Source organism: Salvelinus sp. IW2-2015, linkage group LG8 (genome assembly GCF_002910315.2).
Source record: "Salvelinus sp. IW2-2015 linkage group LG8, ASM291031v2, whole genome shotgun sequence".
Lineage (NCBI taxonomy): Eukaryota > Metazoa > Chordata > Actinopteri > Salmoniformes > Salmonidae > Salvelinus > Salvelinus sp. IW2-2015.
Window position 1 is genome coordinate 15,087,591 of NC_036848.1, and position 23,561 is coordinate 15,111,151.

At 42.7% G+C, this 23,561-nt stretch overlaps 3 protein-coding genes across 3 annotated transcripts; 2 read left to right on the forward strand and 1 right to left on the reverse strand.

Annotated features, from left to right (window-relative positions):
* Positions 1–283: 283 nt before the first annotated feature.
* LOC111967512 (beta-crystallin A1-2-like) lies at positions 284–3,434 on the reverse strand. The gene is made up of 6 exons (XM_023992584.2): positions 3,242–3,434; positions 2,480–2,562; positions 2,231–2,349; positions 1,009–1,150; positions 694–836; positions 284–532 (listed from the first exon to the last, which is right to left on the reverse strand). Exons 1-6 carry the CDS (start codon positions 3,417–3,419, stop codon positions 385–387), a joined length of 813 nt encoding a protein of 270 aa, XP_023848352.2. The 5' UTR covers positions 3,420–3,434; the 3' UTR covers positions 284–384.
* A 1,112-nt stretch (positions 3,435–4,546) lies between these two features.
* On the forward strand, positions 4,547–6,699 carry LOC111967513 (beta-crystallin B1). Its single transcript, XM_023992585.2, has 6 exons — positions 4,547–4,636; positions 4,913–5,007; positions 5,145–5,263; positions 5,450–5,582; positions 5,787–5,927; positions 6,097–6,699. The coding sequence occupies exons 2-6, from the start codon at positions 4,918–4,920 to the stop codon at positions 6,268–6,270; spliced, it is 657 nt and encodes a 218-aa protein (XP_023848353.1). The 5' UTR covers positions 4,547–4,636; positions 4,913–4,917; the 3' UTR covers positions 6,271–6,699.
* A 1,296-nt stretch (positions 6,700–7,995) lies between these two features.
* Positions 7,996–9,001, forward strand: LOC139028171 (zinc finger protein 775-like). Its single transcript, XM_070445020.1, is given in 6 exon segments — positions 7,996–8,078; positions 8,125–8,433; positions 8,480–8,550; positions 8,553–8,662; positions 8,664–8,793; positions 8,796–9,001. Coding segments are annotated over 6 exon segments (909 nt in total).
* Positions 9,002–23,561: the final 14,560 nt, after the last annotated feature.

The window sequence follows — 23,561 nt, forward strand, 5'->3', positions numbered from 1 at the left end:
CCTCTGGTTCGAGCACGGTGTGTGGCTTGGCTCYCCGCTCAGCCCAGGTGACTTGGACAGAGGGGTTGGGGGGTTCAGGTAGAACAGCGCAGGTGTGTGTGTCTGTGTGCGGGTGCTTTAACCTGGTAAAAGACACGGTGTGTGTTATATCAATATAGGTACGTCTGTGAGTGTCAGTCATGTCAGTATGTGTGTGCGTGTTCCTGTGCCTTTACAGTGCGATATAGTCTGTTATCGTACCTTGGCRCGGCTGTGAGTGTCAGTGGTACGTGGTGAATCGGTAGTTAGGGGCGACTGCTCTTCCTGTCAGGGTAGGGGGGGGGTAGAGCAGCGCCTGGGCTAGGGGTTGCTGTCCGTGGGCCTCTCAGCCTCTACTAGCCCCTCTTAATGCTGGATACGGCGGATAGACTGGATCTGGGGGGTCTGGCAGTGGGAGCCCCAGTTCTTCCAGTGCTGGTAGTCTCCACTGTGTCTCTCACACTCCATGATGTACTGCTGGCCCCTGTAGCCGGGGTACTGGTAGCACACAAAGCTGAGGGAAAAGATATGGGATATTAAGTAACACTGCGTTTTGGTGTCTCTGGCATGTGTATCAATGGTGTGCGCAAAGGATGAAACCACAGCTTCCACAGCTGTTTGCTCACACGTTGCGTGTGTGTGTGTGTTTGCGGTGAATAATAGAGGCTAACTTACGCGCCACACTGCACGTGCATGGAGCCGACCTCGGGCATGGACCAGCCCATGGCCTGCAGGGATGGGTAGTCGTCACACAGCTCAACACTGCGGCCCATGAAGTTCTCTCTCTCAAAGATCATCATACGACTGCTCATGTGGGACTGAGAGAGAGAGGACGGTTACATATACACACACAAAGATGATCATATTCCAATATTTTTGGGGGGGTTTTCTCAAGGAGAAGGCCCTAATAGAATGTATCTGTTTGGCCCAAAAATGCATTGATACACTTTCACATCTCTCTTTCTCTCTCTCCTCTCACACTTTACTCACAGCACAATAGATGGGACGCAGGGACATGAGACGCTCCACGTGGTAGGACAGGGAGCCGCTGTAGGCGTCCCAGTGGGGGTACTCTCCTCTCTCCAGGATGAACTGCTGGCCCTGGAAATCATGGTGCTCAAAGCCCACCCAGCTAGAGGGGAGAGAGAGAGTTAAACACATTGTACTAGCATCTTATACACACAAATTGAACCAGCCACTATAAACCAAAACACCCACAGAGTATACACATTCACTCATTCATCAGGTCGAGAGCTTMAAGTTCATCTGTGTCCACATCACCAAGGACTTAATGTGGTCCTATCAMACCAGCAGAGTCGCAAAGAAGGTGCGACAGCGCCTCTTCCCACTCARGAGGTTGAAAAGATTTGGCATGGCCCCAYAGATCCTTCAAAACTTCTACAGCTGCACCATCGAGAGCATCTTGCCWGGTTGCATCGCCCTCGGTYGCAAGYGCTACATAGGGTGGTGCGGATGGCCCAGTACATCACTGCGGCGGAGCTCCCTGCCATCCAGGACCTCTATAACAGGCAGTGTCAGAGGAAGGCCCGGGGAAATTGTCAAAGACCCCAGTCACCCAAGCCACAGACGGTTCTCTCTGCTGCCGCACGGCAAGCGGTACTGGAGCGCCATGTCTGGGACCAAAAAGCTCCTTAACAGCTTTTACCCCCAAGCCATAAGACTGCTGAACAATTTAATCAAATGGCTACTGCATTGTCCCTTTTTTACACTGGCCCTTTTACAATGACTACGCATACTCACTGGACTCTACCCACACACTGGACTCTACCCACACACTGGACTCTACCCACACACTGGACTCTACCCACACACTGGACTCTACCCACTCACTGGGAACTCTACCCACACACTCACACATGCTTACACTGAAGTCCAACACACACATGCAACACAACACAAACACACATACACACAAAAACACACAATAACACACACATGCATTTTGATGACATACACACACACGTTCACATTCTAGAGCCACGTTATTGTTATTTATTGTTACTATTTTACATTTTTATTTGCAAATGTTCTTACTTTTAACATATGAGTTGGGAAAGGACTCGTAAGTAAGCAATTCACAGTAAAGTCTATACACAGACACACACACAGAGTACACACAGAGTACCCACCTGTATTCCTCTATCGCTAGTCAATCATACACACTAAACAGACGGAACAGTGTGAGACTCACGCTCCACTCTCCACTCTGATGGAGCGGATGGTGTCCAGACCACACTCGTGGATGTTACAGCACTCAGAGGTGAACTCCTGGCACTTGCCCTGGAAGTGCTCCTGCTCGAACACAGTCACCTACAGAGAGAGGGAGMGGGGGAAGAAATGGAAGATGAGGTRGAGAAAGGGACATTTAAGGTGACAGGGCCCATTCCACTTATGCAAAGGTGTGTGCTCCTGCATGCGTCTCAACTTAAAGGTGTGTTACCTTGAAGAAAGGAGCTATGCCCATTCCCGAGTTGACCAGGGGTTGCATCATTGGGGATCTAGTTGTTCTGTGCATCTTTACACCTAAAAGACAGGGGGCAAACTTTCAGTTACACAATCTCCCCAACTCTCTAACACCACGTCACCTCAACACCAACAGTACACACATACAGAGTAAACATGATGTATTTATTGTATTATATTCTATGTTATTCTGTAATCAAAGCTTCACACTGGTATTCAAGTGTGCACGACTAAGTATCAATTTCACACCAAAACCTATKAACCTACCTTTAACACGTCACAAATGTCACTAAACAGTCTTGGATGAACGACCTGACCCCTAAACTAAATTGTATACTAATAATGCCGATCAATGAATCTATGATAAAGCAACATTATTTTGTTTAATCTAACATGCTCGCTCCCTAGTATAGCCAGTCGTATAAGACAAATAATACACAACAAATCGATATTATTGTGACCTAGCGATAAGACAGCACATCGTTTATTGTCCATTCAAGTCAGTAGGCTACACCCGCACAGAACAGCGCAATATGGAGACCAGGATCAGTTAAACGAGTTTATACATTATGTAGCCAATCTATGCGATGTACAATCCAGGGTAACGTGTTATTACATGGTTCGTGCTTTTTGGTGAGTTTTAAATTAATGTATAAAAGCGTCTTKAATAAACCCATTATAACATATCTTACTGTCCCTAAAAATTTTCATTAAATACGTAACGGAGTTGGCACCTTACCTAGTTTGGCACTTATTCGTGATGAGCTCGGGAGTGGCACGCGCTTAACGCTATCTCGCGTAGAGCTTTTGAGAGATCCTGGCGCTTCAGTTTTATATGGACTGACGAGAAGCGCGCCTCTTGGAGCGCGTCCATGGTGCAGGGCTTTGGTGCGCGCACAATAACTTTTTCCCCACATGGAACACTGGACGACAGCGTGCTCCTGTTCTTGTTGGTCGTGCCATCGAAACCGCGCGACACGCCAGCTCAGCACATGTTATGGAACGCCAGTCCTTTCTGTGCACGTTGATAGGAGTTTGCCCAGAATGGGAAAAGAACAATAGTAACACGGTCAGTTCCTGCTGGTCAGCAGTCTGGCGCGTGGCGGTCACAAAGACCGGGATAGAAGTGGAGAATGTGGGGATTAAAGGCGTAAAAAAAGGTCAGTATACACATATGCATAAAATATAATATGGACAGGATGGAAAAGTTTGAGTATGAGAACGTTTTTGACATATCTTCAATAGTATTACTTCAGTCTCCAAACACACACACAAACAAACACATGCCTGAATCATGCCACACATCCATTCTTGAGTTATATACTGTCCATAATATCCTGGCCCCTCCAAACACAGAAACTTATCAAGGCAAAAATAAAACACTGCACCACTCAACGTCACTCCTCACACTTCACCTAAATCATACCGACACCTTATAGACATTATACTATCTCAATCAAAACCCCGTAGTCTGATAATGTGAGTTCCAATAATGCATCAATTAAACAGTATTTATTAATGACGGCTTCAGGCCTGAGCTCCTATTCAACTGTCAAAAAAACGAATTGCGATGAGATGAGACAAGACAAGACGACCAGAAWTTTTATTTTTCTAACGTAAACTGGAGACTGATTACGATCATGGTCAGATGATATAGCACAATGCACATGTCCTCTCATAGTGTAAATAGGGAGCCTATTCAGTAAATATCATGGACACAATTAATTAAACCAATATCCACACAATAGCAATGTACATACAGGTCTTTGTAGCTGGTTATAAAACCTTCATCAGTTTGTGTGCTTGCTTATAACATATACTTTTACTGTGTTATGTCTCTATCTCTCAGATACTTTATCTGTTTGTGGTAGATCCTATCATCAGTATTCCACTATCAACCCCCCTCCAATCCTTCCCAATGAACTATGGATCTCATTGGTCCCTGTGGCTGCCCCCTCCCCTCTGGCTGTCCCTCTCTGATGATGCGGTGGTTCTATTGTCCCGTGGTTCTGACCTCAGCAGGTTTGTTTCTCTGTGTCTAATCCACTTCCTCTGGGCGCCAGCGTATAAAAGGGCGGGGCATGCTCCGAGCCACACACACTCTCTGAGTGAGGCAGATCACACACACACACAGGTAAGAGCAGCAGACAACCATACATCATACACATGCTGGTAGCTGCATACACAGGTAAAGGGAGTAGGGGGGAGACAGAACAGTGTTTCATTTTGAAATCAGTAATTACAAGTAGCTAGTTATAATAATACATGTTACATTGATATTACACATCACTATATTAAAACACGTAGACTCTGTGTCCCCAACCCCATCCTTTCCTCAAATATCCCTCTGTTCTCATGATACCCTCCATCCATTCACTCCATGCTCATCCCTCTCTCTCTCTCCCTCCAGTCATCATGTCCAGTGATAAGTCCAAGGCTGCCTCCCAGACCGACGGGAAGGCTACCCAGAGCAAGAAGTCCGAGATGGGCATGATGTCCTACAAGGCAAGTAGCCCCCAACTGACATCTCCTGGATCCAATCGAATGGAATTTCATTGGATCACTGATACAGTCAGACATCATCAGCGTTTATGTTGTACTCATCTGTCTGTCTCTCTCCTTCTCTGCTTCCCCCCCCTCAGATGTTTGTGTTTGACCAGGAGAACTTCCAGGGTCGCATGGTTGAGATCAGCAACGAGTGCATGAACGTGTGTGAGATGGGCATGGACCGCGTCCGCTCCCTCCGCGTTGAGTGTGGACCGTAAGTCAACCACTCCAGTTGCTTTAACKATATGTTAGTTGCTAGTAATGTAATATTGTCCTGCTATCTCTGTAGCTTTGTGGGATAATGGTAGAAGTAGCAGTATATTTACATGTCTTTTAATCATAATTAGATATGTCAACGCGGCTGTACAATCATGTGACACTCTCTTTCTATTCTGTATAGCTTCGTGGGCTTCGAGCAGATGAACTTATGTGGTGAGCACTACATCCTAGAGAAGGGAGAGTACCCCCGTTGGGACACTTGGAGCAACTGCCAGAAGAATGACTACCTGCTGTCCTTCAGGCCCGTCCGCATGGTGGGTACACTCCTCTCGCCTTCCACCATTCCTCTCTCTTTGTCATCTGTCAATTATATTCTCTAATTTTTCTCTCTGACTTTTCTCTCTCTCTCTCTTTGCTCTGTAACTCTCTCTCCATTTTTGTCTCTCTCCTTTAAATGTCTCTCCTTTGGAACACCTCCCTCATAATCACACACCTCTATCCTTTCCCCTCTCTCCCAGGACCCAGAGAAACACAAGATCTGCCTGTACGAGGTTGGAGAGTTCAAGGGTCGTAAGATGGAAATCATGGACGATGACGTTCCCTCTCTGTTCTCCTACGGCTTCACCGACAGGGTCGGCAGCATCATGGTCAGCTGCGGAACGTAAGTGTTGCCAATTCAACAATTCAGCGAAAGCAATCAGTTTAATCTCACAATTAAGAACACATAGAACTAGAAAGAAAAGACTGTAGGAGAACGGCTGTTATATCAGTGACCTACATAGTGACATCATTGGTTTTTCTCCACCCCCCCCCCCCCCCCCCCCCCCCACCTGGGTGGGCTACCAGTTCCCTGGATACCGTGGCTCCCAGTACCTGCTGGAGAAGGGCGACTTCAAACACTTCAACGAGTTCGGCGCACGCCACCCCCAGTTCCAGTCCGTGAGGCGTATCCGCGACATGCAGTGGCACCAGCAGGGATGCTACACCATGGCCAGCAAGTGAGGCTCAGGGAAGGAGAGAAAGAGAAAGAGCGGAAGAGAGGGAGAGGGGCGGAGGAAGAGAGAGAGAGGGGGAGAGATGTCTGAGGCCTTGCCGAACCCCTGGCTGAAGCCAACCATCTGAAACAGCAAGGGAGAGGGACCGCCTGGCTAGAGAACACCTGAAAATCAGACAACCCCTCCATCACTCTCTATCTCTACTCTTCTCTTTCTCTCCTGTGGTCCGACCTTGCCCCCCCCCCATCCCGCATTCCTTTCCATTGCAGCACCAAAGAGGGAACAATGATGATTCTCGTCTCAGGGTATGATGTACCATGGGAATAGGATATTTTATATCCTCCCCCCACTTCCTAATCCTGTGTATCGCACACCCTCTCTGCTGTACAGAATCCTGGCCAACTTTTCAATAAAATGGAAAATCTTGATTTCAAAACGTTGTCTTTTGTATTGTGACCGATGACTCTCATGACCAAGATGACACCGTGTGAATAAAAGTGAGAACAGGTCATAACATGAAAATCATATCAGTACAGATTCATCAATGTTGAGGTCAAAGGTCATCAAAATACACATATCGATAAGAGAATATGCAACAACAACAAAAAAACTAGAAAAATATATATAAATGAGACGTTTTGAGATGAAGTCAGAGCTGAGCACTGCAGGTCATTTCCAACTCCTCACTCCTCTCCACTCCTGTGCATTAGGTGGTGCTAATAAATCAACTGTCCACCAACGAAACAGTATAGGCATTTTAATGTCATAGATTTAGCCCGGTGGAAACTTGTGGAATAGACACCGTCTGGAATGCGGTTTAAAACTCTGTTCCATCTGACTGCGCAATCTACTGTCTCATCAGCCCAGCCAGGCAATTTATAAACTTGATCTCCACTATAAAAATCATCAAGACATTATCTCACATTTCTTTTAGACTAACATTTAGTTTCCAGCAGTGGAGATTTGTATAAACCTTGCCGTCTGTCTCTCTGACGCTTGAGAAATTGTTTCAATATTCAAATTCGATCTCCAGCTGTCCCATAGTGAAGAACGTGTTGGGAATTAGGACAAGACAGACAGGCAGGCAGCGTTTCTCAGCCAGTCGAAATCATGAATCACCTGGCATAATTTTTATGGATACAGTATATACAAAGAAATATTAATTGAAAAAAAGGTCAAATGAAASGAAGTGCAGCTAGTTTGCAGTCTTTCCAGCTTCARTTTGAMGTGATTGTGTTAGCTGTGTTGTTGGCTAKCTCCTYTGAACAACAGTSTCTTGATGAGTGAGCASATTTTATATGCCAGGCGAAATCGCGCCTCATTAGCACATTGTTATGGATGTATCCAAATAAATGTCACTAGAAAACAGCTTAAACAAACGCAAATGCAGCTACTGTTGTTATTCTGGCTGCACTGTTTGACGTGACTGTAAGTTAGCCGTAGTTGGCTAGCTAGCAAGCAACRGAACAGAACGCTGCCTGCCAGTATGGCAATAGAACATCTAGAACGAACGACTGTGTCGCGTCGATAGATACAGATCAAAAAGACTGAACGACTGGTCGTGTCTCTGGCAACTGAACCGATAGAATGAACAACCAGCCGGTTTGGGTAGCAACCCTAGATTTGTGTCGGGACTATGTCTTGTGGAAGGATGAAATAGTATGAATAAATGAATCAAAATAATGTCAATCATTATTTGAAAATGTTTGTAACCCGTTGTATAAAAGTGATAATGCCCATACATCCAGCCAATCCTGCAAAGACAGAGGAGGAGAAAGCAGAGCTGAAGAAGTCTGGAGGAGTGCCACGTCCAAAGTATTCCACTCTCCCTAAGCCTCAGGCTTCTTCTCAGCCCTCACAGGCTGCAGGCTCCAGGCTCCAAACCTGTGAGTAGGGAGGAGTTTGAGACAGAATCAGAGGTATAGGAGAACCAGGGCATTGAGGACTGGCTAGCCCCCATTGAGGACGACGAGGCCCTGGGTGAGTCCCAGCATCGACAGGGCTTTGAGTCCGCCAGCCGCTCCCGTTCTGACATGCTGGGCTCAGACTCTGAGTCAGGTGACAAGGAGAGGGAAGAGGRCCCCACCTGGGTGCCTGCCGAACCCCAGACCCTCCAGGACGACCCAGTCGCCGACATCCTTGCTCTTCGATGGTGCGGCACAGGAAAAAAAACATAATGTCGAGGTTAAAGAGGAAGAGATAGAGGTGGTGGTGGTGTCCTACTCCTTGTCTCTGGAACCCAAAAGGACACCCAAAGACTGTGCCTGCCAGGAGTGCGGGAAGGCCTTCAATCCCAGCACGACCGGGAAAGGCACATTCGCACTCATAGCAAGGAGAAGCCGTTCCCCTGCCCCTGTTGCAACAGACGCTTCAACGACAGGGGGAACATGCTTAAACACAATGCTGATCCACCACCTCTGGTTAGAATGCKGCACTGGGATCTCAGAGAGGGGGAATCTCAGCAGGTACAGGGCCCACATCCATGGCAGTATGCCCAAGTCCCAATGTGAGGACTGTGGGAAGACCTACATAGAAAAGGAGGTCTGGACTGCCACATCAGATCTGGAGCCTGCTCTGGCCCAGTAATTCTAGGGGCCTACAATTACGGCCAAGTTTCACCAGGCACTACCTCTAGCGATCAAACTATTGAAGATCAGTCATTTCTAATGGGGGGAGGAGACATTCAGCAACTTATCTGCCGGCCGGTGACTAGAGAGCTCGCTGGGAGAGTTCGGTGATTCCTTATGGCAAGGTATTTCTTGCAGCATAAGGGGGTGGGAGGATTGAGGGATGGGAAGTTTCATGAATCGAGAGAACATAATGACATTGATCATGAAAAACAGTGCATGTGAACAGAGAAAATTAGTTTAAAAAATCAATATGATAGATGAAGAGATTATATCCAGTCTATATTTTATTATACAGTACCCCGTATCAATAGTTTTTCATGCTTTTGAAAAATATTTTCAGGCATTTTATTTCCTCAAGACTTTATTTGATGACAACTGGACGTGAAGGACTGAATGTATGTTAATGTTTGTCCTCCCGAAGAGAGAATTTTCGCCGTGAGTGCCTTTCTGAGTTGAGACAGAGAGAAATGCTTTATGAATGTGGGGATCTGTACTTCACTGTTAAAGTAAACAATCATGGGTCAAAATACTGTGCGGTTGTGTTCCATTCATCTTAAGGCCTGGATTCAATGCAAGGCACGTTATAACGCATAACGCTACATTTAAGGGTAGCTTACCCTTGAGGCGACATGCACAGCGTTTGCTATACATGCACATTGTCGGCTGTCTAGTGTCATGGAAATTCAGAGAGACCTGGACAACCATCTTCAAACAATCATCTTTATTTAATATCGATTCATTATTGCAATAATGAGACTAGTCAATGAGACTAGTCAACCCAACACTCTTGACTGTTGGGCCGAGCAGCCTAACCTTTACAGAAATGCAGAGTTCTTTATATAGCTGACACTAAGAATGCTTAGTCATGGCTGGTTCCACCCCTCCCATGCAGACCAAGGGGCAAGGGGGTTGTTGTCTTAACCCCACCCTGGCTTAGTTTCCCAGATGCCAGGATGATTTAGAGACAATGAAGGATTGTTCTAAACTCTTCCAGGCTATCTCTATCTCGGTTGCACTCACCACATATTGTCTATGGAGTTCAGTCTTCAATTAATTTGTCAGSTCAAGCCATCTCTAGTGACCCATAAACCCAGATTAGCTGCAGGGAGTGGAGACCATAAAGACACAGCATTAGTAGAACAGAAATGTCTTACTATTAGTTAAATATTAATTGCTAACCATTATTATCAAATAAATCGGGTAAATACGTAATTGTTTTATCACATTGCTCCATTACAAGGTTTAAAAAGACATTATGTTATCGCTAAGAATTTCTCAGCAATCTAAGTCAGAGTACATTTTTCATCAGTACGAAACAAATCATCATGTTGATACTGAGCATACTGCCATTGGTCAGCATGGTAGAAACAAAAATTAGCATATCTTGTTGGACAAATCCAGGTAGTGACTCCCGGTTTAAGTAAAATGTATTCAGTTTAGTGCCTAATGAACATAAAACAGGACAAGCATCATAATCCCATTATCTATAAGGCAACGTCTATGGCTATGTGCCATTAGCACAAACCTGCAATAGTTCCTGAGTTTTTATCATTATCATCAAAATGTAATTTGCTAATGGATATAATAAAATAGATTAGGATAATTTTCACTCTCCGGATCATTGTTCACCCTCTCCATTCACAAAATGCATGCTGAGAATAGTATCAATCTCTWTGGCATACAACTTCTTTACACATGTCACAATCAGCATAAATCAAAACAATCAACCCATAATACATTAATTGCTCCACTCGTATAGTTATTAACATACTAAAAACTTACTCAAATTAATTACTCAGTTTTAAAAATCATTCAGTTTCCAAATCATAATTAAAACTCAATTTAGAATGACATTGCTCAATGATTCACATTGGTTCTATCACTCAAAGTTAAAACACTCAACTTAACACACATCAACACTGGCAGAATGTACATTTATATTAACATACAATATATTCATCCTATAATTGTAGTATTAACTTTATCATCGCAATTATAATTACAGTATCTCAATGCATTCTTAGCCTAAATTACTATACATTTAGCAGTGTGTAGACCTCCTCAATCAACCTGATACCACAAAATAAACTATTTCAGACAAGTCTAAATCAATTACGGCACAGTTGACAAACGCACCCACCCCTTTCCCTGGACGTAATCTTCTGCCATGTCTTCATTTTCTTCTTCAGATAGTTTCACAGTTCAAAGTGAATGGCCCATGATAATGTCTGTGGTGGAATATTCTAATCAAGTGAGAGAGACTTTGTCATTTCTTCAAACAATCATCTTTATTCAATATTKATTCATTATTGCAATAATTAGGCTGGTCGACCCAACACCCTTGAGTGTTGGACCAAGAGTCAAACCTTTACAGACAATGCTGTTTCTTATATAGCTGACACTAAGAATGCTTAGTCATGGCTGGTTCAACCCCTCCCATGCAGATTGGGGGCACCATAAGCCACTTTGGGTTTATCCTGTCATAATCTGCATCCGGTGCCGTTTYCCAGATGCAAGGATGATTATACACAATAAGGATTATGTCCTACTCCCCCGGGCTCTCTTTATCTCAAGACAGACACATCACATCATATCTATGAATGCAGGCTCAGTCAGTCCGGAGACATATGTCTCACATGCACCACTAATCATAGAATGGAATGTGGCTGTTGGTTTTATTCCCTAGCCATCACTTAATCAGTTGCCAGCCCAAGCTTCAAAAGACTCCTCTCAGTTCACTCAGAAAGAAAGAGAGTTCTAAGAACCCCACTCTATTGCATAATCTTGTAATGTTGCTACCATATGTTCCAATTTCAATGTCTAAGGAATAATCAGATTTTCACAAACAGACTAATGTCTGACTAGAGCCCCACCACAAACTCCTATTATGTCTTGTCCGTTTGCCAACCAGTATACCAGCAACATAAGAGAAGTTTTGGAACGGATCTCTCTTCATGCTCACTCCACGTGGTACAGGTTGCTGGCTCGGACTCAGGTCTCTCGGTAGAGGTGGTGCAGGACAGGGCCGTATTGAACACCTTTGTCGCTCTTCTTCGGCCGGTTAGAGGGGATTTTCAGGTCCACACTGTTTGGTCAAATTGTCCCTTCCGTGCATCTAGATACTCTACCATCTTCGCCATAATCTCGAAAAAGGACAGATCAGAACAACAGTATAGTTCAGTTCATTTCTGATTCAGGAAATCCAGACAAGCAATTCAAGAAATCCAAACAAATGATTTACTGTATGACAAATTATTACTACTACCAATATTCTCAATGCAAATCTCTAAAACACATGTCAAAGAGAATAACACATTCCGTTGAAACAATTTTCCAACTTGGTTTATACTCCCTTATCATACTGTCAACCTCATCGCAGAGTAACAGGGTCAGGAAGTTAGACCTCTAACCCATCGGGAGAAATCCCAACAATCCAGCAGACCCAATCTGGTGAGATTTGTATAGAAACCAAACAACCAACAATACACCATTCAATACACTTCTACATATCACTCAAGGTGTGTAAACGTCAATCCAAAAGCCTCAGAGGACTGGTAATTCCCCCATTTTGACACGACTCACCACCTGAGTAATGTGTAAAAAACACTGTGAATCAAATTAGAATTACTACCCTTAATAACGCCATTAAAAAAATTACTTCCTTAGTAAAAATAGACTAGAGACAGGTCTATCCTTCTCGTGGTCCGAATCACACATATGACTATTAATTATAAACTTCTCTTTAATTATGAGTATTACAAATTACCTTAAAATCAGTATTAAATATCACCTTTAAATCATCATCCAATTACCACACAGCTTTCTAGTGAGGGCGATCAAACCACACCAGAAAGTCAGGACAAGGTCATTCAAACCTTTGAAATAAGTGTTTCTATCACGACTTAAGGCGAGACCCAAATGCAGACACAGGAGGCAGATGGTTTGAGCTCTGGTATTTATTATAATCCAAGGGATAGACAAAAGGCAGGTCGGGGACAGGCAAGTGTTCATAGCTAGGGCAGAGTCCAAAACAGTACAGAGCGGCAGGCAGGCTTGAGGTCAGGGGCAGGCAGAGTGGTCAGGCAGACGGGCTCAGAGTCAGGACAGGCAAGGGTCAAAACCAGGAGGACGAGAAACAGAGAGACTGGGGAAAACAGGAGCCGAGAGAAAAACGCTGGTTGACTTGGCAAACAAGACGAACTGGCACAGACAGACAGAAAACCCAGGTATAAATACCCAGGGGATAATGGGGAAGATGGGCAACACCTGGAGGGGGGTGGAGACAAGCACAAGGACAGGTGAAACAGATCAGGGTGTGACAGTTTCTTTCTCTATTTGACTAAGTATTTAAAAACAGTGAAACATTTCATACATTCCATATCCAAAGGTTACAGTAAGCTTCTTCAGTACATTTCTTATCAAAATAATTCACGTGTTCAATTAAAACTCAGAAAAGAAAAACGTCAGAAAATTCCATGTCCTTTAAAATACATATCCTCAAACTTGTGAAAAACCCAATAAAAGCTCATTAAAAAGACCACTCATAATAAATCAGACATAGCATTAAAAACACTAACAAATCTTCATAATGTACGGTAAAAACAAACTACATTTGCCAGGCCCTATTTAAGGTTTCCCTTAACACACATACTGTAGTGGACTTCCATCAGTCCTGGAAGAAAGAATCCAACTCAAACACATCAGAAAATACAATGTTCCATTAAGTGGAATAGACACCTTCTAAAGTAAACAATCCCAGAGCCCCTTTCCGGTAATCTTATCAGTTGAAAAATGAAAGGAGAGCGGCACACTCTAGGAGCTCAGATGCAATAATTTAATAACCTCATGTCCAACATTTTGACAGACAAGCTGTCTTCATCAGGGTATAATGACAAACACTGTGGGGTGATTGGTTTATATGGTGGCAAAGGACACACAGGTGTCTGTAATCATGGTGGCCTGATATCATTGGTTAATTCTCAGATATTAAAATAGCATACAAAAAACATAAATCGATAGCATACGATCATAGATACAATTTGGCTACATAAGCCTACAAACATTTACAATAGCAAACTCGCAATAATCACAAGAATGGCTTCAGATGAAAGTCTACGTTGAGACTGAAGGGAGCAAGGGTCTTCAAATTAAAGATCCAGGCAGCCTCTCGTTTTAACAATAAATTGTCGAGGTCACCACCCCTCCTAGGGAGGGTGACATGCTCGATGCCGATATAACGTAGAGACGAAATCGAGTGGTTTGCTTCCAAAAAGTGGGCCGCAACTGGGTAAATCGAGTTTTTGCACCTAATGGCGCTACGATGCTCCGAGATTCGTACTTTTAATTCGCGCTTTGTTTTAACCATATCATTTTTACCACAAGGACAAATTATAAGATAAATAACTGCCTTAGTAGAGCATGTGATAACACCTTTGATTGGGATTTGTTTCCCTGTTGGGGGTTGTTTGAAGGATCTACATTTATAAGTGCCATTGCATTGAGCACAGCCATTACACTTGTAGTTTCCATCCAGTAGGGGCACACATAGACGTTGTGCAGGGATATCTTGGGCTGGTAAATCAGAGTTTACCAATTGATCTCTGAGGTTTCTGCCCTGCGAGAATACGACCAAGAGAGGGTCCTAAAACACATTACCGATACGGTCATTGGATCTTAGAATGTGCCAATGTTTGTGAACTATTCCATTAATTTGTTCAGAGCACTTTGAATAGCATGTAGTTAATACGCAAGAATGCTTCTTTTTGCGAGACTGACCTTGAAAAAGGTCATGTCTTGCTATGTTTTGAATTTTCTTTTGAAATCTGAGTGTTTTTTTTGCAAATTCTTTTGATTCAACAGAATTGACTGTAAGGGAAACTGTTTTTCAAGGGAAGTGGGTGACAGCTATCAGCCCTCAACAAACTGTTACGATCAGTAGGTTTCCTGTAAAGATCAGTGTATAGAACATTATCTTCACACAAGATGAGAAGATCAAGGAAACTGATTTGACGTGTGTCAAATTGCATAGTAAATCTCAGATATTCAGAACAGGAAAAGCATGGAACGCCTGGAGCTGTTTTTCATCACTCCTCCATAGAACAAAAATATCATCAAAATACTGTTTCCGAATAATAATGTTAGGTAAGAAAACATTGTTGAGAGGATTGAAAATAGACTGTTTCTCCATGTAACCCACATACAAATGAGCATATTTAGGAGCCATGGGGGATCCCATAGCAGTWCCCTTCGTCTGAATAAAGAAATCATTTAGAAACATGAAGTAGTGCCCCTTCTAAGGATGCAATAGTCCCTTTTCCAGTACACAACACACTGACGTCACGCACATAAACTCAACAAAAAATGAAACATCCCTTTTTCAGGACCCTGTCTTTCAAAGATAATTCGTAAAAATCCAAATAACTTCACATATCTTCATTGTAAAGGGTTTAAACACTGTTTCCCATGCTTGTTCAATGAACCATAAACAATTAATGAACATGCACCTGTGGAACGGTCGTTAAGACACTATCAGCTTACAGGCGGTAGGCAATTAAGGTCACAGTTATGAAAACTTTAGGGACTCTGAAAAACACTAAAAGAAAGATGCCCAGGGTCCCTGCTCATCTGCGTGAACATGCCTTAGGCATGCTGCAAGGAGGCATGAGGACTGCAGATGAGGCCAGGGCAATAAATTGCAATGTCCGTGCTGTGAGACGCTAAGACAGCGCTACAGGGAGACAGGACGGACAGCTGATTGTCCTCGCAGTGGCAGAACACGTGTAACAACACCTGCACAGGATCGGTACATCCGAACATCACACTGCGGGACAGGTACAGGAGGGCAACAACAACTGCCCGAGTTACACCAGGAAGCCACAATCCCTCCATCAGTGCTCAGACTGTCCGCAATAGGCTAAAGAGGGCTGGACTGAGGGCTTGTAGGCCTGTTGTAAGGCAGGTCCTCACCAGACATCACTGGCAACAACGTGCCTATGGGCACAAACCCATTGCTGCTGGACCAGACAGGACTGGCAAAAAGTGCTCTTCACTGACGAGTCACGGTTTTGTCTCACCAGGGGTGATGGTCGGATTCACGTTTATCGTCGAAGGAATGAGCATTCACCGAGGCCTGCCTGTACTCTGGAGCGGGATCAATTTGGAGGTGGAGGGTCCGTCATGGTCTGGGGCGGTGTGTCACAGCATTATCGGGCCGAGCTTGTTGTCATTGCAGGCAATCTCAACGCTGTGCATTACAGGGAAGACATGCTCCCTCCCTCAGTGGTACCCTTCCTGCAGGTTCATCCTGACATGACCCTCCAGCATGGCAATGCCATCAGCCACACTGCTCGTTCTCTGTGTGATTTCCTGCAAGACAGGAATGTCAGTGTTCTGCCATGGCCAGTGAAGAGCCCGGATCTCAATCCCATTGAGCACATCTGGGACCTGTTGGATCGGAGGGTGAAGGCTAAGGCCATTCCCCCCAGAAATGTCTGGGAACTTGCAGGTGCCTTGGTGGAAGAGTGGGGTAACATCTCACAGCAAGAACTGGCACATCTGGTGCAGTCCATAAGGAGGAGATGCACTGCAGTACTTAATGCAGCTGGTGGCCACACCAGATACTGACTGTTACTTTTGATTTTGACCCCCCTTTGTTCAGGGACACATTATTCAATTTCTGTTAGTCACATGTCTATGGAACTTGTTCAGTTTATGTCTCAGTTGTTGAATCTTGTTATGTTCATACAAATATTTACACATGTTAAGTTTGCTGAAAATAAATGCAGTTGACAGTGAGAGGAAATTTCTTTTTTTGCTGAGTTTATTTCAGCCAATGTTATAATGCATGCACTAGAAGGTAGTTCATTAGGGTCACGTTGCAGAAGAAAACTTTCATAGCTTCAATACCGCCCTCGTGTGGAAGATTTGTGTATAACGACTCAACATCAAAAGTAACTAACAAAGTATTATAAGGGAGAGGATCAAGAGATTCAGTAATAGAGATCATACTGCTGGTGTCCTTTACAACCGTCGGGTGCGGCATCTCGTTGGTGCGCGTGCCCGCGGCCGTCTCGGCCCTTCCGTCCGCTCACTCCCTCGTTGGATAAAAAACTGCGACTGGAAGCGGATGAGGAGCTGGTTGTAGAGCGTTGGTCAGACTGGGGTGGATAGAAGTAAGCGGCTCCCCTCCTGCGTCTGTCATGGAGAGGAGGAGCAGGACCTCTTTTGTCAGAGTTTCTCCAGAAGTAGACTTTATCCTCGACCTTGTCAACCTCCCTAGGAGAGGGGGTGACCTCGACAATTTATTGTTAAAACGAGAGGCTGCCTGGATCTTTAATTTAAAGACCCTTGCTCCCTTCGGTCTCAACGTAGACTTTGATCTGAAGCCATTCTTGTGATTATTGTGATTTTGCTATTGTAAATGTTTGTAGGCCTATGTAGCCAAATTGTATCTATGATCATATGCTATCCATTCATGTTTTTGGTATGTTATTTTTTATATCTGAGAATTAACCAATGATATCAGGCCACACCCGGCCATGATTACAGACACCTGTGTGTGTCCTTTGACACCATATAAATTAGTCACCCCACAGTGTTTGTCATTATACCCTGATGAAGACAGCTTGTCTGTTGAAACGTTATATATTAGGTTATTTCAATTATTGCATCTGAGCTCCTAGAGTGTGCGGCTCTCCTTTACGAGTTATATTCCGCTAGCCAGAACCTCGCCTAAATAGGTGTGCGTTTCTTTCGCCTCTAATCTTATCAATTTAACCTGTTGCATTAATTTAGTGAAAATATAAACCTCGTTGTAACATATCTAGGACCTCAATATTCAATATTAAAACATTCACTTTAAATACTTGACACTGTTCCACGTAATGGAAACAGATGATCGTTTTAAATGACCTTCCTGCTCCAATTTACTGGTGTTACCTAAACTACAAAACCGAGAAACAATAATCAGAAACTGTCAAAGAAAGTTTCTCATATCTCTACTTCAAATGTCCCACTGCCTGCCTTCAACCGCAGCTAATCTATTTTACAATCTCAAAACTCAATCCCTCTACTCATCATTTAACCTTGTATTGAAACTTAAGCTTTTCAAATTACTAAAATATTGCATCATTAGAGTGCTATCAAAAAAATAATAATAATACATATTACCATTCCCATACTTTCAACACTCATTAAGTTTACATCAACCCTCCTTATTAATGTCTTCTTTACTGTCACCCATCGTAAGGTTTAGAAAAGAAAATAAATCAAACATGATTATTCTCTCCTTACTAGAAGGCGCTGTTTTCATTGTAGTCTTCTACCCTAACAATATTACTCTAAATTTAAAATGTTTTTTGTTGTTGTTGTTTACATTTTACCTTTAAGTCAGTTAAGAACAAATTCTTATTTACAATGACGGCCTACACCGGACGACGCTGGGCCAATTGTGCGCCGCCCTATCGGACTCCCAATCATGTGATACAGCTTGGATTCGAACCAGGGACTGTAGTGACGCCTCTTGCACTGAGATGCAGTGCCTTAGACCTCTGCTGGATATTCCCTTTCTGCTTCACACTTATTAAACGTCTATTATCATAAGATGTAATGTAATGCGCCAAATGTATAAAATACACTAGCCAATTCTTAAGGAAAAAACACATTCCGGTGGGCACAGTACTACAGCCTCCTACTGCCCACAACTTCGATCCATTGCTGTTGTAGCCTAGGTTTATCATGCAACAAATAATACCCATGTTTAGTTATCAATTATGATCATAGCCACAGCTCTATCGATATTGCCAATCGGCTATTATCAGAATTAATTAGATTTAGGTAAATGTCTCTTCTGATCAGGCTACAGGTAATAAAACAAACGCAATTCTTTGTCAAGCATATATTCAGTTCAGTGATTCAAATACGACTCCATTCTCAGTAGATTATTCCAGCACACCATTTTACGCCACACAAAAAACGTACTACCTCGAAAACGGCTCGCTATTTATGTTAAATAAATTATCCTTTCGATTTGAACTAAGCAAGCTATTAAAACGTTCAGTTTACATCTTAAAACAAACACTGGCTGCTATATCTATCTGAGAAAAACATGGCAATAGTTGGAAATGACAATCAGAAACTCAGATTGCAGTCAGTAACATAGACCCAATGCTATTGAAATGACAAATATATCCCCCAAATTATCCAATTATAATGGTTTGTGGTCTTAACATCTGGCAAAYAATAACAACACAATTACCAGATCGTCAAAGTGTCCCACTAGTTGAATAGACATGCATTGATTTGGAAACAGATCTGGTTAGGTCAATAAAAACGGATGATCATTTCTCTTGCGACATAACGCAATTCCTTCATTACATCACATCTGCTCTGTAATGATTATTATCTTGATGACAAACCCTAGGTTACGTCGAAATTCCACCTTAATTCGCTCTAACTTCATGGAAAAAAGGATTTATTCAATAAATATAGCAATTCATCTCTTACTGCAAAAAAATACACTTTCAGGCCATATGGGCAGTTTTCTCTAAATGTATTACCCGTCCGGGATAAATCCGTTTAGACAGTCATATAATGCTTTAACCTTATCTCTAASAAATGATCCATAAAGAGTCCACTCTGAACCTACCAGAATACTTTGTACACCTGTTACATATTATTATCACTATCAAATTTCTAATAAACTATTATAAACATACCAATTTCTCATTTTTTTTCATATCTTCACAGAATCCATGTATAATGTAGGAACTCTTAGGTACTCCCATTAATTAACCACTCCATGTGCGTTTCCAACGACTCTCCATCCCTACAAAGCAGCTCTATATATGGAAACGTATTATTCAAATTGAAATCAGCCTATTATACACATTTCTATATCTTACTATCCAAACTTCAGATGAACACTTATTTCACACACTCACACAACTCTCATATCACATTCACAAGACACACGGGGAAATGAGTGTCACGCCCTGGCTATAGAGGTTTTTTATTCTCTATTTTGGTTAGGCCAGGGTGTGACTAGGGTGGGCAGTCTATGTTCTTTTTTCTATGTTGTTGGTTTTCTATGTGTTTGGCCTGGTGTGGTTCCCAATCAGAGGCAGCTGTCTATCGTTGTCTCTGATTGGGAGCCATACTTAGGTAGCCTGTTTTCCCATTTTGAGTTGTGGGTGATGTAGCCTGTTTTTAGATTTCAAACCCTGTCTATATGAACAGGGAAACCCATACCCTTATCAAAATATTGCCCAATTAGTGGTCCCACAACGGGGGGCTGTATCCACACTGGGATATCGCCTACTGCAATTACTATGGTATAGATTCTCTTATGTCTATCCAAATGTACAAAACTCCCTACAGAGTACCCATGTCTCCTATCTAACTATGTAACACGGTCCCAAAGATCACATCTTATCTTGTATTTTCTAAGTACCAGGAATATCAAAACACTCACAATAACACCTAACAATAGTAACCCAGGGCATGTCTGTTAAAACACAAAAAAAACATAACTAATATAACACTATAATTACAGGCGCAGGTCCCTCATCTAATAGAACTTCTCCAGGACTAGTGCCCCCGCAGGTTACCAGTCCTACTGTGATCAATTCAGTACTAAGGGCTGGAATTTTGGTTACCCGCAACTGGCTAATTAACAATCATGCCCAAAGGATACCTCACTTAAGAACATTCTTATTAACTCAACTCAGTCCTGCTAGTTACCTCAGCTGTGGCCCTCTTAAGGAAGAACTCACTCTGAGCGTACTTATTTATTTGTATTTTTTGTGTCAGTTATTGATAGATTGTCCAAGCCTCCCTCTCTCAGTACTCTGTCCGAGATCTGGCATCCACCCGTGACCGCTACCTCTCAGATCATAGGCAGGTCGAGATGCTCAATAATGAGTGTGGTTTTCCCTGAGATCCCAATTTCTGATCCCCTGTTCACAGTTTACCCAGATCTTCAGGAGCGGTCAACATTTGAAGTTGCAGATCACCTCCTCGTTGCCAAAAATGTAGTGGAAATTCATACTGAGAGAGACCTGGACAACCATCTTCAAACCATCATCTTTATTTAATATCGATTCATTATTGCAATAATGAGACTAGTTAACCCAACACTCTTGACTGTTGGGCTATGGCAGCCTAACCTTTACAGAAATGCAGAGTTCTTTATATAGCTGACACTAAGAATGCTTAGTGATGGCTGGTTCCACTCCTCCCATGCAGACCAAGGGGCATCATAAGCCACTCTGGGTTCATCCTGTGGTTATCTACACGGGGGTTGTTGTCTTAAACCCCACGCTGGCTTAATTTCCCAGATGCCAGGATGATTTAAAGGATTATTTATCCTGTACAACTACAACTGGTTTTGGAGCTATAGTCTGGAGTAGGGCTGTTGCGGTGATCATATTACCGCTACACCGGTTGTCATGAGTTATGACCGCAGTCAAATTCCACGTGACCGTTGAGTCACGGTCGTCTCCTTTTATGCACTCTGGACATGTGTTCAGTACCCAACAATGACTGTCAGGTTGCTAATGACGTGGGACAACAGGTTGAAACTGAGTGGAAAACATGTTTTTTATGGATGTTGTTTCAAAGACAAACACAACAAAATGGACAAGGCTTTCTAAGGTGATGAATAATTCAAAACACCCATAATCTTCTTATGGATAGGGGGCAGCATTTTCACGTTTGGATGAAAAGCGTGCCCAGAGTAAACGGCCTGCTACTCAGTCCCAGTTGCTAATATATGCATACTATTAGTAGATTTGGATAGAAAACACTCTGAAGTTTCTAAAACTGTTTGAATGATGTCTGTGAGTATAACATAACTCATATGGCAGGCAAAAACCTGAGAAAAAAATCCAACCAGGAAGTGGGAAATCTGAGGTTTGTAGTTTTTCAACTCTTTGCCTATCCAAGATATAGTGGAAATGGGGTCATGTTGCACTTCCTACGGCTTCCACTAGATGTCAACAGTCTATAGAACCTTGTCTGATGCTTCTACTATAAAGGAGGGGGGAATGAGAGGGGATTGAGTCAGAGGTCTGGCAGAGTGCCAACATTATTGAAGATTTATGATAAAAACATCCTAAAGATTGATTCTATACTTAGTTTGACATTTTTCTACGAACTGTAATATGACTTTTCATCTGAACTTTCGCCTGGACCTGCCAGCGCGTTGTCAGTTTGGATTGTGTACTAAACGCGCGAACAAAAGGAGGTGTTTGGACATAAATGATGGACTTTATGGAACAAATCAAACATTTATTGTGGAACTGGGAATCCTGGGAGTGCATTCTGATGAAGATCATCAAAGGTAAGCAAATATTTATAATGCTATTTCTGACTTATGTTGACTCCAACATGGCGGATATCTCTTTGGGTTGATTGGGCTCTGAGCGCTGTACTCAGATTATTGCATGGTGTGCTTTTTCGGTAAAGCTTTTTTGAAATCTGACACAGCGGTTGCATTAAGGAGAAGTTTATCTAAAGTTCCATGCATAACACATGTATTTTCCCAAAAATTTATAATGAGTATTTCTGTAAATTGATGTGGCTCTCTGCAAAATCAGCAGATGTTTTGGAAGCAAAACATTACTGAACGTAACGCGCCAATGTAAACAGATTTTTGGATATAAATATGAACTTTATCGAACAAAACATACATGTATTGTGTAACATGAAGTCCTATGAGTGTCATCTGATGAAGATCATCAAAGGTTAGTGATTAAGTTTCTCTATTTATGCTTTTTGTGACTCCTCTCTTTGGGTGGAAAAATGGCTGTGTTTTTCTGTGGCTATGTACTGACCTAACACAATCGTTTGGAGTGCTTTCGTCGTAAAGCCTTTTTGAAATCTGACACATTGGCTGGATTCACAGCAAGTGTAGCTTTAATTTGGTGTATTGCATGTGTGATGTCATGAATGTTTAATTTTTATAGTAATTTATTTGAATTTGGCGCTCTGCATTTTCACTGGATGATGGCCATGCAGGACGCTAGAGAGGATAAGCACAAGCCTATAAACAATGAGTATACCAAACATTAGGAGCCTTCTCTCAAGGCTTAAAAATCCTTCATAAAACCTGTCTCCTCCCCTCTATCTACACTGATTGAAGTGGATTTCAAAAGTAACATCAATAAGGGATCATAGCTTTCACCTGGATTCACCTGGTCAGTCTATGTCATGAAAATAGTGTTCTTAATGTTTTGTATACTCAGTGCATGAGCCCAAGCACCCCCCAAAGAACCTKAATAAAAATAATGATTGTGTCATTATAGCCTACAATACTTAGCCTAATAGCCTACCGCATATTACACACGGCAGAAAAACATAAACGACAACAACATAGATTTAAGATGTGATTAGTACATAATTGGTCTAGCATATACTCCAAAATTAAACAAATTCTAGTAATCGCCTTTAAGTGCGGATTGTATTACTATGCATACTGGATGGACTGGTTACCATATTCTATGCTCCAAACGTTCTCTCCATGAGTCTGGGAGAGAATGTATAGGCCTAGGCGATGCTGTTGGTTCATTGATTGTGCAGAGCGGCTTTGAGTTAGCCTGCTATTATAGTCAATTTGTATTTGTTTTTAAATAGCCTAGTAACAGGGAATTGTATATATTTTCATAATTAA